This window comes from Anabas testudineus, chromosome 1 (assembly GCF_900324465.2).
Source record: "Anabas testudineus chromosome 1, fAnaTes1.2, whole genome shotgun sequence".
In the NCBI taxonomy this organism is placed as follows: Eukaryota; Metazoa; Chordata; class Actinopteri; order Anabantiformes; family Anabantidae; genus Anabas; species Anabas testudineus.
In genome coordinates, this window is record NC_046610.1 from 2109194 (window position 1) to 2126035 (window position 16842).

Consider the following 16842-nt stretch of genomic DNA (forward strand, 5'->3'; position numbering starts at 1 on the left):
TATATATATATATATATATATATATATATATATATATATATATATATATATATGACAGCTGACAAGAAAAGTTCTTTTTCATTTCCAAGATGACATTTTTATTCAAAATGTATTTCCATTTACAGACACAGCACAGAAAATGAAACAGTCTATTTTTCACAAGCACAAGTCAATAAAATTCAAAGTGTAACCTCCCTCTTTCCAAAACCTTAGCACCTCACATTACTGTCTCAAATAACGTGATTCAAAATGAATAGATGCCAAAGACAACGTGTATCATAGTATCTTCTTCTCGCTTGCTTCCAGTTTTTCCTCAGACATTCATGGACAACATCAAGAACTGTGAGGTAAAGAGAAAATAAAGTGCATTAAAGTCAAAATCAAGTCTCAAAACCTAAAGCGGTCAATTCAATTATGTAGTAAGACACAAAATATGATCATAGTACCTGGGTAAATTTTACCTACTCAGACACAGTAAAACAATGATGTGAATGTGATTTTACCTGCATGATGTTCATCTTCACTCTCCCCCTCTTGAACTTATCCAGTGCCTGGAAAGCCCCTGGTAGAGAAAAACAACTTTATTCAGTATAAAATGCACTGTACATATTAAGTTGTTGTGTCAAATGGGCTGAGATTGTTTAAGTCAAGTGAAATAATTCAGTTCTTAGGAATTGTTGCAAAGGCAAAAGTAACAGAGGAAGAACTTCCAGTGGTCAGGGACGATCAGGCTCCAGTCTGACCCCCTTTGTGGCTAAACCTCGAAGTTGTCGTGATTAAATATTGCACGTGGTGTAAACGATCTTAGTTTAGTTTATTTTCATTAGTTTAATGTTTATTGAACAAGTTAAGTTGTTTAAACTCACAAATCTTTGTCCACGTCGTTTGAAATCTGCTGTGTAAACATCCTGTTTGGTCCTGATTTATTTTATTTTATTTCTTTATTTATTAGAAACTCTAATTTAAGCATTCATACAATGTTCTAAGAAAAGCTAAGAAATGTTTTCCTTAAGCTGCAAAAGTAACTCGCTCTTAAACAATGTATGCTGGGAAGTCTATTAACAATGGCATTTTTAAAAAATTGTATTATCTTAATTTAATGTGAACTTTTTATTCATTCAACTCCTCACGTTAACAAGACAGACTTTGACAATAAAAAATAGAAATCTTAAGTTAAATTAGCTTGAAAATATAAAACGTAGATACTACATTGCGTTCATTTTTTTAATAGCTCATTCCACAAAAATCCTGATGAGAATTTACAGCTTTTTATGGCTGATTTTACTAAAGGTGAAGGTTTAAAATGATCATGTAGATTTTATTGTTTTACGTACTGAACATGTTCTCCAGACGGACGATGCAGGTGAGGTAGTCATCAAAGTCAATTTCATAGTCTTCGTCAGCAAACCTCAAGCCGATCAGCTGCAGGAGCTGGTTGTTCAGACGCATACCTTCATGGGAACAAAACAAATGTCAAGATTTACGCCTAGTAAACGGCAGCATTTATTACTGCTTTTACTACTAATAATAGAAATAATAAGTAGAGGCTTGAAAACCTGATCTCCGAGAAATTACTTTAAAAAAAATCTAGATTTATTTATTTATTTATTTTATTCACAAATGACCAGAGTGTATATAGAGAAGAAGAATTTGTTGGAAACACATTTTCCATTGGTACTGTAAACTCCATCTAAAAAAGACTGTGAGATGTTCAAAAGCTCCAGAAAAATCTACTAAGTACATTTTCTTAAATGTATTGTACTGCAGAGTGAAACCACGTTTTGTTAAATGTATATGTTTAATTGCATCTATTGATACATGATCATTGTGTGAATACACATGTAAATTGTCTTATGAGAAATGTTAACTGACAATATTTAGGTAAAAAAGCTGTGAAAATAAAGCCTGATAATAGTCGACTCTCACCTGCAGCATTAAGAGCGCTGCGGAGTTCGTATGACGACATCTTTCCCGACCGGTCGGTGTCAAAGGCCAAGAAGAGCATCTGTAACAACACAAGTTCATCTTTAACAACCTGAACCACAAACCAGGATCCAGACTTCCAACGCTTCGTCCAACATTTCCACTTTTTAAACCAACACGTACAATCCACTTCTTCATTTTTTCCCAGAAGACCTTAAACTCTTGGAACTCAAGCATCCCGGTGTTGTCCACCTGGTTTCCTGCGTCAAGGAAAAAGCTTAACTTTTTTTCTTTAACAAATTGTTAAGTTTGAATTGTGTTTTACTCAATAAAATACTCAGAAGAAGTGGTGCAGTAATCATATGTGTGATTAAGGATACATCCATCAGGTTGATGATACTGTGACAGGTGCTGAGACTCAGGCCGTCAAATTTAATCTCCTTCCCTGAAGAGAAAATATTTAAACAGTAAAACATCATTTAAAAAAATTAAAACCACCTGTTGGATTTAAGTGTCTGATCGGTGCAGAATTTAAATTAATACCTGTTCTGAGAAGCCTACAATCAGTTATTCAATTCAATTTTATTTGTAGAGCGCTTTTTACAATTGACATTGTCACAAAGCAGCTTTACACAACCAAAGAACAGTACATGAACAGTGAATGTGTAAGAATCATAATAATCAGATTGTCCCTGATGAGCAAGCCGAGGGCGACAGTGGCAAGAAAAACTCCCTGAGAAGGAAACAGGAAGAAACCTGGAGAGGAACCAGACTCAACAGGGAACCCATCCTCATATGGGTGATTACATGCTGTGTAGGCAGCAGTCCAGTATAACAGTTAATGTCTTTAAGTTAATGTTATGTAATGTTAATTTAGTTATCAAGTGTATGAACAGACATTTATACTGTATGTTTCTGTCTCTTCTATATAACAATAAATCCAAATAATATAATCAAGTAAGCACGACGTGAACATGAATAAGCAGCAGAAAATGAATTAAACAAAACAAAATGAAAATGTAAACCTTATTAAAGCAGGTAAAGGCACCTAATTATTAAGAAAACTAAAGTCAGTGCTTTGTGAGACTTGCAGATGTCCTGCTGTGCATCCATTTATAGTGGCTTCACAAAGTTATCAGAGCTCTTTACTGTGTTCTGAACATTAAATGAGAAAAATATGATCAATACAAATGCAATAATTAATCATAACTGTACATTTATTTAAACTGAATTCACAGTTAATGGGGGAGGGGTCTGAGGACTTTCTAAAGCAGCATCTGTAAAACAGATGTTACAGCACCCAAACTCAAAACAACTAAAACTTAAGGCCAGAAACTTTTTCCATTGACTTACGTCTGCTGAGGACGCCGTTCAGCAGCTGCTGGAGCTCTCTGACAGAAATGGCCTGGTCCTGCAGATGTGTCAGGGTTAAAAAGAAAACTTTGACTTCAGTTTAATAGTGAGAAATTAAACAGTGAGACCAGTGCTCTTAATACATGACACTGAAGGTGAAGCTGCTGTTTCCTTACATCACCGGCCAGCTGCTCAAACAGCTTCCTCAGACCCTTCTCCTCGTTCGTTTCCGCCTGTGGGGGGTTCGGAATGGGCGGCTGGAAAAAACAACACAGCGTCAGTAAGAACAGACTTCAACTGGTTAACTGGCTGAATGTGCAACTGATTATTCATTTATGTCTGGTTATCTACTCACAGCTGGGAGGTCAGCTACAACGTTGCTCCCCATCTCCCTGCAAAACCACAAGTTGTCATGAAATTTAAAAAAGAACTTTGTTGTTTCGTTGTTTTTCATTTTTAATGATTAACCTGTGTTAACCCCTGATTTTTCTTTTTCAGCCTGTAGAGATTTATTTCTTTTTTTATTTATTTATTATCTCATATTACTTCTTGATTCATGTGTATGTGTGAGTTTGATTCACTAAACAACCACTGTTCCATGAACCCAGACGTGAACACTCACAGAGCTTCTGCCTTTTTCTCAGAGAAGATGCGGACGAGGAAGTCGGCCTCCTGGTGAGGCTGGAAGGTGGTGGGAACCAGCAGGTACTTCCCAGGAGGCAGAGTGAAGCGCTCGGACACTTCTCGCATGTTGATGTAGGTTCTGCTGCGAGCCTTAGACGGATGGTAGCGGAAGAAATCCTTCCCCACCTGGTCCTCGTCATCTGGAGCCTAAACAGACAGAAGTAGAGCACAACAAATCAAATCAGGTGGTTCTAATTTAAAAAGGTATGAAATATTAATAAAAAAAATACAATTAGTAAAAGTAAGGTATTGTGTTAGAAGCAAATAAAACTGACAGATGCAGGTTTTCAGGACATTTTAACAGTGGACACATGATTGATCTCAGTGATCATTTAGTTGAAGTTTTTTATCATATCTAATTATGTATTATTTAAATGCCCCAATGTTTACTTGTCATTGCTCCTCAACTTCATGTACTGGAGAAGATCAACTGCTGAATTAACAGCGAATCTCAGTTGATACATTATTACAATAAATCAAGGGCATTTAAATGAAGGAACTATAGCTACAGAGTCCAAGCAAATAGAAAATCCTTTAGATTTTGATTAAATTGTTTACAGCTGGTTCAAACTGTTGTTGTAAATGCCTTTGGAAAAGTTGACTACTCACTTACGTCCTTAAACATAATTATTAACTATATTCAAAGTGCCATATCCGGTTCTATGCTGATGATACCATGTTGTATGTCATGGTTGATCTCTAAGAGACTTCTGTAGGTAAAGGGCAACTTAAACAGTTATAAAGGTTATAATTATACTGTTTAATCAGCAGAATATCTGTATTTTTTATAGTTATGATATAATTGTTGTAATAATATATAATTCATAATCACTGTAGCAGGATTTGTTCACTATTTTCTCACCACACTCGCTCACTACAGACAGTTTATGGCTACTTCTAATTGAGAATATGTGTGTATCCCAGTCCTGAGACTCAAGCATGTTTACTTCTGACCTCATAAACTGCAAAGCCGATGGTCTCCAGGTCCAGGCCTTCCTTCCTCAGCTTTCGCCTGTTCTTCTGCATCACAGCAATCACCACGCTGCACAAGTCGTGGTTGTCGTCAGTGTGCTGCAGCTCCAGCTTGAACTGTGGGTTTGTCCAAAATGTGTCTGTGTGAAGATGCAGAGCGTTTGAAGGTAGCCTAAGATATTTACACCAACTGAATGACATCTATATTCCTGCTGAATTCTGAAATTGTTTCATTATGAATTCTGCTGTTCTCACCAATGAAGTTCCTGCAGCCTCCAGCAGTGGAGCCGCGGATCCAGTTTCCCTCGAAAGCATTGACTTCCCATTGGTGCTTTGTGTCATCGGTCAGAGCATCAGGGGTCAAGTTGCAGATCTCCACTTTGTCATAGTTCTTTCTGAAGTCCCCAAACTCCATCCTGAAGTAAAAAACACCACTACTCTCAGCTCCAAAGTTGAACTGTACAGTTCAACTTTGTCACATTTGTTTCTCATGACCCAACTAAATTTTTAACATTTGTGAATATGAGTGAGATATTTTGGAGATTTTTTCAAGTGACTTATTCCACGTATAACATATTTAACATTCAACCTTTAGGCTATCACAGATTACATCCTATAATTAGATTTCTTAATCTTTAAAGTGCAACAAACACATCCTGTTGACTCACCAGAATTCACCATCATCTAGTGAATTCTGCTGGAGGCGGGCTTTATCTGCTTTGTCGATATAATTCCATTCTCTGGAACTGAAACAGACAAAAGACAAAACTATCACAGAGAAGCAATAACAACAAAACAAACTTTATGTGTTTTCAGTGTTTTTATATATTTTACTTTCACTTCACCTCAAATGTGTTTTAAAGGTTTTAAAGTGCTTCATAGGTTCAGAGCAGAACAAGATACAACAGCTTCACATTATACGTGTTCAACCACTTTACTGTGGATAGGTGGGGTTATAAGGGGTGTGGATATTCATCTGCTCAGACTCCACCCTTCCTTTGTCTACCTGACAAGCCTGTTCAGATCAGGTGTGATTTGAATTCAATCACTAACTTCAAAATTAAAAAGCTCTTGAATGAATAGTAAAATGTTTTGACATTTTACTTCACTGCAGTTACTTAAAATGCTTTGTTACTTTAGGAAAAAGTGCACATATTATACATACAATATTACAGGTTAAGGTTAGGTTAGACCTGATATAAAACAAAAAAAATCACTGGCTAATTAAGTTATTATTCTGAAATAAGAACTGTGTTCATTCTTACTTTACATATCATTTTGAATACAAGATTTTTACCTGTAATCGAGTAGTATTGTTACTTTTACTCAAGAAAAAGATCAAAGTGCTTCACCCCTACTTACTACATATTACATTATTTTATACTTTTGAAAGTCGTGTTGTCGTCTTTATCTTACTTGTCACTCCAGGGGCCGTTCCACTCAACCTCACCCCAGGGGTTTCGGATTCGGATCAGCTGGATATTCTGACCTCTGAAATTCACCTAAAAACAGAGAAAAACTTCATTTGCTTATTGTGACAGTAAAACTTTAATTGGACCCTCGGGTGACACTGTTCTGCAGCAGAAATCACTGCGTGTCCTGACAAACACGTTATATAAAAGTTAAAAGTCTGCCACTGAACAAAAAGGATATAAGTATAAACAAGATCCAGAAATAGCGTCACCCTCTGACTGAGGCTGTTTAAACTGTACTGAAACTAAAATCATGGCTTGATATTATATTGAACAGTGTGGGGGTGCATGTAATCCCAAAACACATTCTGTATGTATGGAATTTGGTTCTTTCAGTTCCCGAACACTTACAGGGTTTTGTTAAAAGAAAAGATCATGCAGATCATGATGGTGGCATCACATTTAAAATGATAGCAAATATTTTAATCAGTCCATATAAAATATTAAACCAGATGTGAGCTCTCTGGATGGGTGTCTCACCATGTCCAAGCCTGTGATGGAGTACGCATGTCCTTTCACCAGGCCTGTGGTCGTCTTGGCTTCAGACTCTGCAGAGCTGGTAATCTGGTACATAAAGAACCAACAGAGGTTTAAAACTGAAGAGCTGAGCTGAAGCAGTAGAAATAATAATGAATCTGTGTTTCTGCATGTCTTTACATCAATAGAGCATCCCATCAAGGAGCCTCGGTCCAGAGCTTTCTTCATGATGGTGAACAAGTTTTCTGACGCACTCTTAGTTTCATATGTTTCCCCCACACCACCCGTGAAATCCTCCATGGCCTCCATGGTGCTGCCGCCCTTCAGGGCCTCGTAGCTGCCGTTCAGTCTAAAACAAAATAAAAAACAGAACAGCAGAGTGATTAACATGAAAAAAGGTCAAATTTGGATTCATTTGCATTTACACAAGCAGCAATTTGTGAAACAGTGAAGAGGGATCGTTTTGATGACCCCTGATCAGATAAAGAGTGAACAACAGTTCTAATCAGCAGCGGTCACCTCAGTCAGGCTGTAGGTGAAGCTACCATGTGTCACTTTGTTTGAAAGTGTTTTGACATAAAAATGTTTGGTTTAGTTAAAGACATTATATCTGTGCATCTTTCAGGAACTGGAAAGAATTTAAAACAGAGAGAGATTTCTGAATGGATCCTGGTTTTGCATTACATTAACATTTCCATCCACATCACGAGGACTCTGTGAAGGATGACTGGAGGTAAAGTCTAAAATGAATGAGAAGTGTTATTACTTGGCGTAGGCTTTCTCCATCAGGGCGCTCCAGAACTCGTTGTTGGAGACAGAGTGAAGCATGATGAGTTTATTTCTAACGGACGGCAGCCTGTCGTCCACCACCACGTCCAGCCACTTGTTGTGCTGCCAGAACTGAGGAAACAGAGAAGGTGTCACAACACAGCTCATCGTTTGTTCTCTGTAACACGCATCAGATTTGGGAAATTTATAAAGACACAAAAAGTGAAAACGATGCAGCTCTCAGAATTACAAGTCGGACGCTGACGTGTCTGGTTTAGCCATTAGTATGAATATTATTTCTTAATGCATCACGTTAAAGAAGATTTAGAATTTCTGCAGACTGTATTTTTAACATTAGCACATTGCTGTGCTTGTGTGGAAAACTGAATTGAGTTCCTTCATAGACCGTTTTTGTGACATGTATTTACTGTCTGTCTGTTGTGTTATCTGTGCATTTTCAAAGGTTGAGTTTTATTTTAACTTCCCTAAAAAACACTAAAAGGAAAAAAAACATTAGAGAAGTCACAATGAAGCTCACAATGATACCTGGAAGTGAAAGATGCCGGCATATCTGCTGTCGAACTCCTGGTCTCGGGGGATGACTCTGGCCATAAGTTCTGGTCTGAGGGTCAGGGATGCGATAGCTGCCAGAAGCCAGCAGTCGCCTGCGGTACCGAACAGGTGCATCATGGGTAAATGAGTAAAAGACGTGAAGATAAAAATAACAAATTAACTCATGCAGATAATGTGAGTACCGACCGAGTTGTCCTTGGCAGATGTCCGTCCTGTCTGCACCACCGACGATGAACTTCGGGTCACTGCAGAGCTCCTGAAGACAAACAGGAAAAGAAACAGGTTGGTTTATTTTTTTTAAAAATGAATAAATGACAGGTGAGAGTGGTGACAATAGGTGTGTTCACATTCCAGGCATCTTAATCAGCCTGAAATCCCAGTCAGTGGAGCACAAAATACACTCCACACCACAGACAGGCAGCTGAGGCATTCAAACTGAAGGAACGCCCAACAGAGAAATGTGTAGGGATTTTAACGAGTGCTGGTCGGCGCCCAGTTTTAGTTAAAGATGCTGGAACTGATCTGAAGAGATATCGTAGGTGTAAAGTAGCATAAGAGACTTAAGACAAGCAAACATCACAAAGATTTAAAGACTGCATGACAAAAGTCTGAAGCTGATCAAACTCAATAAACCTCAGAGCTGCTGCAGACGGAGTCCCCAAAGTTTTACTGTGCACAGCAGTAAAACGTGAAAATAAAGTCCACACATGGAGTTCAGAGAGAAAACATCCCTTACTCGTGGTTCTATTTACTCAGTTTTCTCGCTAAACTGGTTTTGCGGCTACAGATGAATACATACTTTTTGTTTTTATTTCTTATACATGATAAAACCAACTTAAAATACAATTTCTGTTTATTTTTATGTATATTGTATATTGTGCTTCTGATTCTCTGTCTAGTGATGCTGCCAGAACCCTTCAATCAACTGCTAGAGGCGGCTTTATGAGATTTTGTGAGACATTTAAAACCAGGTTAATAAGTCACATCAGATTTATCACTGAAGATAATGGGAATATGGAAACAAATGTGGAGCTAAAACTAAATACATGACTGACAGAACCTCTCCTGAGACAATCAGTTCACCTGGAAACTGCAACATTTTCCTCATTTAACTAATAAAATCTGCAATCTATTTTTCAAGCAGACAGTTTTCTTTTCTAGCACTTCTCTGGATGCTCCTTTCACCACAGCATCAGGCCCTTAAAGCTACAAACTCTAAATGTTCTGTGCTTTCATACCTTTGGCCTCTTCCATTCAATATTGACAGGAACACTCTCGCTGAAGAAGAGCGAGGAGCCTTTAGCAGGAAAGTCTGGGTCCTCGAACAGGACCCCCTTCTGCAGACATTCGTTCCTCAGCTGCTGGAAGGTCTTCCCGTCGGACTGCGTGCTCTCGGCCTCGATCGAGCCGGAGCTGCTGGCGGACACATTGGACTGGAGCGGCATCTTCTTCTTCAGGATCAGCCTCAGCGAGCGGGAGAAGGAGACGGGAGTTGTGACAGACTGAGCCGCCTGCTGCGTGTTTGATGCAGGGACAGGTCTGCCAGGTCGGTAGGGCTGGAACGTACACACCCTCCAAACAGAAACTGGTTTGTCCTCCCAGGGTGCTGAACCTCGCCCCTGCTGCCTGCCTGTCTCACTCTCCAGTCTCTTATCACTCTCTTTGTTTTGGGCTTGGCCTGCAGCAAACTGCGAGTCCCAGTGCCACAGTGTAAAAATACTGCACTAGAGGTAAAGTATAACCTGAAAAATAAGTAAATGCCCCTGATTATTATTTTATACATGAGCTGCTGATGACTTACAATTGTTTCCTTAAACAATTAAATCTTTGGAAGAAAACACTTTACATACCTGTGTCCAAATAAAAACCTCAACATTTTACTGGACCTGAAGAGAAACTGTCACCGTTTTCAATTTACTTTTATGATTTTGGTTTTACCGTTTATTTATTTAATTATTTATGCACAAAATGCTCACAACAACAAAACAGTAAACAAAAACTAACAAAAGCTTTGTGAAATATTTAGAATTAGAAAAGTATTTTTTAGTCAAATGTACTTGAAGTACCAGAATATAAGTACCAGCCTTCCTTATTATTAGATTGTAATATTTAAGCATCAATCACTAATGTAGCAGCTGGTGGAGGTGGAGCTCATTGTAACTACACTATAAACTGTTATTAATTATTTTGACTGGCCAGTGAGCTGAATGGTTCTTCAACTCTCTGCGATAAGAACATGCTTTTATTTATCATGTTGATCCTAAATAATTCAGGGAGTACCTGTGGTCGTGACTTCAGACTAAAGGTTTTGTGAAAGACTAAACTTGTAAATCCTAAAGTAAGCACCAGCGCTGTATTTTTTACTAACTCAACTGCTTAGAAGCTACTTTTGGCCCTAAGATGTTTTGTGAATACAGCTTCACGTTCATACTGACTGTTGCACCATCTGTTTTTATATTTATTCTATAAACACCTCCATAAAAGAGGTGAAGCAGCATCTGCAGACAGTTAAATCAGGAGTCACTGTGTCACAAACCGCTGCTCAGTTCACGAGAATGTACTGTACATACTGCAGAGAGTACTTCTAATATTCTGTACACCAGGATCCACTTTATTCCATAATACTCATCTGTGTTTTACAACATTTATATTCACACAAACTGATGTCGGACAAACCGTGAAAAACAAAACCATGAAGCTGCTGTTTCTTTCTCAATTTAGAAACGTTTTCATCTTCCGTTTTGGTCAAATTGATTTTTGCTAATTAAATGTTTTTCTATAAACAGAAACATTATATGTCAGCCGTCACATTTTATAAGCTTCTTTAAATCAATAACACCTGTGCATGACGGCAGAAACTGAGGATTTCTTTTATTTTTTATTTTAATACTGTGACGACACTTTCATAAAATGATAACGTGTCTGTAAATGAATATCGAGTCCAGCCTTTGAAGAATCAGCCCCACTGGTTTATAAAATAAACAACAAGTACAACAGGAGTCTGAGTCCCGGGCAGGTGCTGATGTCATTTAACATCTCGGTGGTTTGATTTGGTGGTTCCAAGACATCGTGATGACAAAATCTGAACTTAACGACAAAAACCAGACAGTGGTGGCTACTGTTCCGTTTTCTCCTGAGCTGTTCCCGTGACCAGCAGCAGGTTGCAGGCCATGAACTGGACGTTCAGCACGTTGCTGGTGTTTCCAGTGTACAGTCCCACCAGCTCGCTGGACGAGCCGTCAGCTGGCGTCCCGCTGTGCGAGTTGCGGATGTCCCACACCCGGACCGAGTTGTCCATAGAAGACGACGCCACCAGGCTGCTGTCCAGGCTGAAAGACAGACTGGTGATGCTGTCTGTGTGTCCCCGGAGGTCTTTGAACAGCGTCCCTGATGCTAAATCCCACAGTTTCACCCTCTGGTCCTCACCTGCTGACGCCAAGTACTTCCCATTGGGTGAGAAAGCGAGCGACAGCACCGGGCCGCGGTGGCCTGTGAAGAGGCGAACAGACGCCCCCTGCTGGGTGCCCCACAGCCGCACTGTCTTGTCTGTGGAGCCAGTGGCCAGGTAGTTAGAGTTGGGGTGAAATTTGACACAGTCGACATCAGCGAGATGCCCGGCGTAGAGACGCAGCGGGTACGTTCGGGAGAATGTCCAGAGACGGGCTGTGCGGTCGTGGGAGCCGCTGGCGAAGTACAAGCTGCAGGGGCTGACGTCCACGTCCCACACCGGGTAGGCGTGTCCCTGATACAGTGCCGTGTTGGTGAAGCTGCCCAAGTCCCAGTAGCGGATGGTCGTGTCCTCAGAGCAGGAGAGCAGTCCAGAGCTGTCCGTCAGGAAGGAGGTACGAAACACGGGACCACTGTGACCTCGCAGTGTCTTTATCTCACTGCCAGAACCGTCTTCCTCGTCCTCCTGAGGAGAAACAACAGAAGTAACTTCACATCACTGTTTGGTTTGGTCATTTGTTCGAAAGTCAGATGACGCAAAAAATGCTTGGTCACAATATTGTTTCTTCATGGATGCGACAAGTCAGCCTGAAACTTTTCTATAAATGTCCAAGAAATCTCAAACGTTCTCGTTCCTCCATTCATCCTGATCTCTGTACAGAAGCAGTAGAACGCACAATAATAAACCGTCTTCATCACACTATTATTGTTGGAACGGAATAAAAATACACTCATTGCATTGGTCTATTTTTTGTATTGAAATTGTGGAATTTCAGAAGATTGAACATTAATCGATTTTAATTTTCACAATTAGATTACATGACAAATAATTACTATACATTTGTTATCAATTGAATAAACAGTAACTGCATGTCAGGCTTAAAAGGAATAATATTCATACTACTTCATTACTCGATGCATCTAAGCTATTCAAAACCATCAGACCAGATTTAATCCTTTTATCAACTCACATGGTCCTCCAGAACGTCACATGCCAGGTGGATGTGCGACACGTCAGCCTGATGTGGTCTGGCCTTCAGTTTTCTGGCTCGGAGGCTCCACAGCTTCACTGTGGAGCTGTCGAAGCCGGCGGCCAGCAGCCGGCTGTCAGCCGACACCTCAGCGGTGTTCAGCATCTGCTCCGTGTGGTGGAAGGCATAAAAACACACGGTAGTGAGAGAGGGGGGGCCCTCACGGACCTTCTTGATGCAATCCTGCAGAGCCTCCAGAGCTGCCTCGTTCTGCGGGATCCCTGCCGGGACCTCCACCATCTCCCCACTCTCCACTACATCCCCTCCAGCCCAGGAGGAGGTGGAGTTTGGGCCAGTGGTCGCCCCAGCAGCAGCTCCATACAGCTGGTAGTCTGTACGCCTGGAGGCAGTCACCTCCAACTGCAGGTGTGTGCTGAGGGCCCTGCAGAGGGCGCTGTTGTCCTCGCTCTGCAGGTACCGCAGCAAGTAGCTGTAGGCCGGCTCTGTCAGATGAATCACATATTTGTGCTGCAGGAAAGCACTTAGCTTGGTGTTAGCTGCAACATCCTGAGCAGTAAGAACATGACGGAGCTGCTCTACGATGGCCCGCTGCTCGCTGTCCTGAAGAAAGGCTCCATGAAAACGACTGTAAAAACCATCTACCGCCCCCTTCAGACCGCACCGCACCATGTCCAGGTAGAGGTAGACGAAGAGTGGATACAGGATGCTGCTCACCTCCTTCGCCCAGGAGATTTCTGTTTCTAATTTATGTAAACAAAAAGGTTTACAATTAAAAACACAACCACATAGATATGTAAAAATTATTGAATCAGACATTTTAGCCGATAACAACTGACATTGTTACACAATGGGTGTAAATGTTCACTCATCAACTGCTGTATGTCAGGAATCCAGTGACTGTGCAGTAGAAATGTGACCACCTTACCTGACAGAAAGGAGCGAAGCCTGGAGTACTGCGTCTCATACTGCTGTGGCTCAGACTGACACGGGGCAGCAGAGACGATGTTAGCACACCCTGACTCTGTCTGCACTGCTCAGAGACAAAAAAAGGAAAAAAGAGAGGATGTGGAACATGAATATGTCAGTGGAAGTAATCTGTAGTTTATAAAGAACGCCCCTTTGATTGTGTCATATACACTGCAAAAAAAGTGGATGGTTATGATGAAATATATATGTAAGTGTGTGTGTGGAGCTTATTTTAGAACACGTTTGGCTGTTAAAAGACTCAAACTCACAGTCACCTCTATATAATAATCTTGATGTTTAAAAATGTAATAAATAGTGTTAAACATGGATTCAGTTGGGCTGTGGGCTAAATCTGAAGTTGTTGCTGTTTTCTTTGTATTTAGACTTTGGAAAATAAAGTATGTCAAATGTGCTCCAGTCAGTTCCTGTTTGCACTGATGTAAAGACAGCTCAGTGGTTTGACACTGATAGAAACTTAAATGTGATGACTCTTGGGATAAGAGTGAGAGTAATGACAGGAGTAATTTTTCTATTATTTCTAGGCAGGATTACTATTTATCCATATTGATTAAATTGATAGCTACGTGTTTTAAAGAACACTGCCTTTATTGACCCTGCTACAACTCTTATTAAATGATCCTGTTTGCATCTGAAAAGTCTCTTTAGTCTTGGTGTGCTGTGGTTTTTCTGTCAGCTGGACCTACACTTATCAAACCCCGGCTACTTCTACAACATCTGCTGCAGCTGTGCCTTTCAACTCTTGTCTTTCCACCAGCTCTCTGTAATACAGGCTATTTTTTATGGTTAAAGCTGTAAGTGTGCTAAAAGTAATCAAAACACAATCTATTAAAGCACAAGAAGCCAACAGATTATGAATCCAGTCTGTAAAATCAAATTGTACCGTTTCATGTACTGTATTCTGGTAAAAGGGAGATAAACATGATTTCCTCCTCTCCTCTTTACTCACCTGTGAGGCTGGCAGCCATCTCCTCAGCTGACTGGAAGAGTTTGGCTCCTTTCAGGGAGCCGTCAGTGTCCACATACTGCCTCCTCTTAAGGTACTGAGCCACGGCATACTGGATCTGCTCAGTTCGGACCCGCTTCATGACCTGAGAACCAAAAACCCACAATGTCACACACCTGACATCACTTTTCCTCCCATCGTATCAGTTACAAACATCATCTAAAGCGTCAGATATTAAAAAGAGACAGTTATTAAACAGACAAATGACTTCGAACGATGGTACATGTCTTTTAAATTGTTAAACATCGATCCGTGACAATATCAACCGTCCTGCTCAGAGCATCCTCCTGTTAGCTAGCAGAGCAGCGAGCTAACGAGTTTAAAGAGGCACAAAAACATCCAAACGTTCCGAATGATACTATAAATATGACTGTTTACTTCTCTCTAAGACTGAAACGACAGAAACCGTGGACCGATCCAGTTTAAAGCTGCCAGGTTTCCACATTGGAAGAGGATGCCTGCACGGAGCTAACGGCTAACGTTAACTAGCAGCAGTGGGCCTGGTGGCTCCGAACTTTTAGCGGGACTGCTCCGGTTCCGTAGCTTTAGCTTCGCTGTTTTAAAATAAATACTCACTGCATATCGTGCTGTTCTTCTCCGTCCCCGGCAAGAGTGTACGAGCTGATGAGGGTTGAATGCCGCTCAGTATCCGTCAGAAACCAACGTTACACCGCTGCTTGTCGTTGCCGCTCATCGCAGTCGCCCGCCCCGCCTCCATCACATCAAGCTAAGTTAGCTGCTAGCTAACAGCTATGAGCTATCGGTTATCTACTGTTTCTGTCTGGCTCAGCGCTGCACCCGGAAATATATCGATAATCGACTAGTTGTGCTTTTAGTTTGACATGAGCTCATATATTTATGAATCTGTTGTGGATACAGGTCTGACAACACCGAATTTAAAGGGTGTCCAAATAAATAATAACTGAACACAAACAGGAATGGGACTTTATTGAAAATAATGTATTATTATTATTATATATTATTATCTCAACAAATGCAATACAATAGGGCTACATATCCTTTAAACCTGACATTAATAATAAACAAATTACTGGCAGCATATCTGCAGTATTTAAAAGCAGGAAAATAAAACTGATTCAGCATGTTTATAGAAAACCATGGTTTGGTGTAAATCACATTAATTTCTTCCAGGATTAACAGCTGAACTAACAGATGAATCACTAGAGTTAATTCTATCATGGTGGTTAACCTGAATAAAATAATTAAGCTCCATAGTAACTAAATAACTAAAAACACACAGCTTCTACAGTCCACCTGGGTTCAGCGTCACAATACAAATGAAATTATAAAAACTGGAAAAAAATGAAATCACAGTCTGCTGTCATGATGTAAAATTATCAAACAAGAGAGATGCTATGCCTTAATGTGCAGTGTTTGAAGTGCATAGACACTACATTTTTTCATTACATCATTACAAGAGTTTGATATTATTATTATTATTTTTACCCCAGACGCAGCATTTGAAAAAGAAATGGATCCAAAACACGCAAATTATTGATCATAATTTGAGAGGCTGGATTTCCCCTTCGTAGCACCATATCAATCAGCTCTCGTGCTCTGTGTGCCCTGTTTAACATTCTTTGGACTGTTTCCATTTCCCTGTGGTTTATAACCCCTTCTTCAAGAAGATTATCCAGCAAATCATCAAGAACAGAATCAGACGCTCTTTGTATAAACTCTGCCCTAACATGGAACAGCCTCCCCTCGTCTTCCTCTTGGAGACGCTGTCTCCTTGGTGGATCTTGTCCACATGCACCAGGGGCTGGAAAATAGGCACAAAATACTTTATTAAATATTTAGCAGTTAATTTTAAACCTTCGTCTCAACATTTTTTTGATCATAGTGCAGCATCGGACACTGAATCTGACCTAAAACCAAAATCTTTCACTTTCCATCCAGAAAAAGAAGAAAGAAAAAATCAAGGCAACAGGGACGAGAACAGAAATTGTTTTATGCTGTTTCCTTTTTTGTTCCTTTACATCCTTTGTGAAAAGGGAAAGAATCAATTGCAAACAAATGGATAAATTGACAAAGCAAATTCAGAAGACATTCAACATGTGGGTGACTCGTTCATTTATATTTGAGCACAGAGCTCCAGTGGTCCCAGGAGCCAACGGATTTTACTGACATCCAAGTTTTTTTTTGTTTATTATTATTTATCAATTATATT

The 16842-nt window shown here is 40.1% G+C and overlaps 3 protein-coding genes across 5 annotated transcripts in view; all 3 read right to left on the reverse strand.

The window, feature by feature from the left end:
- Nucleotides 1-71: 71 nt before the first annotated feature.
- On the reverse strand, nucleotides 72-9933 carry capn9 (calpain 9). Of its 2 annotated transcripts, XM_026360750.1 has the most exons (20): nucleotides 9461-9812; nucleotides 8409-8478; nucleotides 8196-8314; nucleotides 7648-7781; nucleotides 7062-7230; nucleotides 6885-6968; nucleotides 6349-6434; nucleotides 5601-5678; nucleotides 5188-5348; nucleotides 4915-5072; nucleotides 3899-4107; nucleotides 3632-3668; nucleotides 3453-3533; nucleotides 3277-3334; nucleotides 2304-2368; nucleotides 2107-2175; nucleotides 1927-2005; nucleotides 1335-1451; nucleotides 504-562; nucleotides 72-340 (listed from the first exon to the last, which is right to left on the reverse strand). In XM_026360750.1, the coding sequence occupies exons 1-20, from the start codon at nucleotides 9665-9667 to the stop codon at nucleotides 314-316; spliced, it is 2067 nt and encodes a 688-aa protein (XP_026216535.1). In that variant the 5' UTR covers nucleotides 9668-9812; the 3' UTR covers nucleotides 72-313. The 2 variants fall into 2 exon arrangements, with proteins under 2 accessions (XP_026216535.1, XP_026216536.1); XM_026360751.1 differs by having other exon boundaries at nucleotides 6885-7230; nucleotides 9461-9933.
- Nucleotides 9934-10812: 879 nt separating this feature from the next.
- Nucleotides 10813-15385, reverse strand: taf5l (TAF5-like RNA polymerase II, p300/CBP-associated factor (PCAF)-associated factor). The gene is made up of 5 exons (XM_026360909.1): nucleotides 15228-15385; nucleotides 14595-14736; nucleotides 13587-13691; nucleotides 12641-13401; nucleotides 10813-12135 (listed from the first exon to the last, which is right to left on the reverse strand). Exons 2-5 carry the CDS (start codon nucleotides 14731-14733, stop codon nucleotides 11338-11340), a joined length of 1803 nt encoding a protein of 600 aa, XP_026216694.1. The 5' UTR covers nucleotides 14734-14736; nucleotides 15228-15385; the 3' UTR covers nucleotides 10813-11337.
- Nucleotides 15386-15616: 231 nt separating this feature from the next.
- LOC113162394 overlaps nucleotides 15617-16842 on the reverse strand; it is a 66306-nt gene continuing 65080 nt past the window's right edge. For both annotated transcript variants that reach the window (XM_026360486.1, XM_026360485.1), the window contains one exon: nucleotides 15617-16434. In XM_026360486.1, coding sequence (XP_026216271.1) covers nucleotides 16115-16434 — 320 coding nt within the window. In that variant the 3' untranslated portion in view covers nucleotides 15617-16114. The remainder of the gene's footprint in view (nucleotides 16435-16842) is intronic.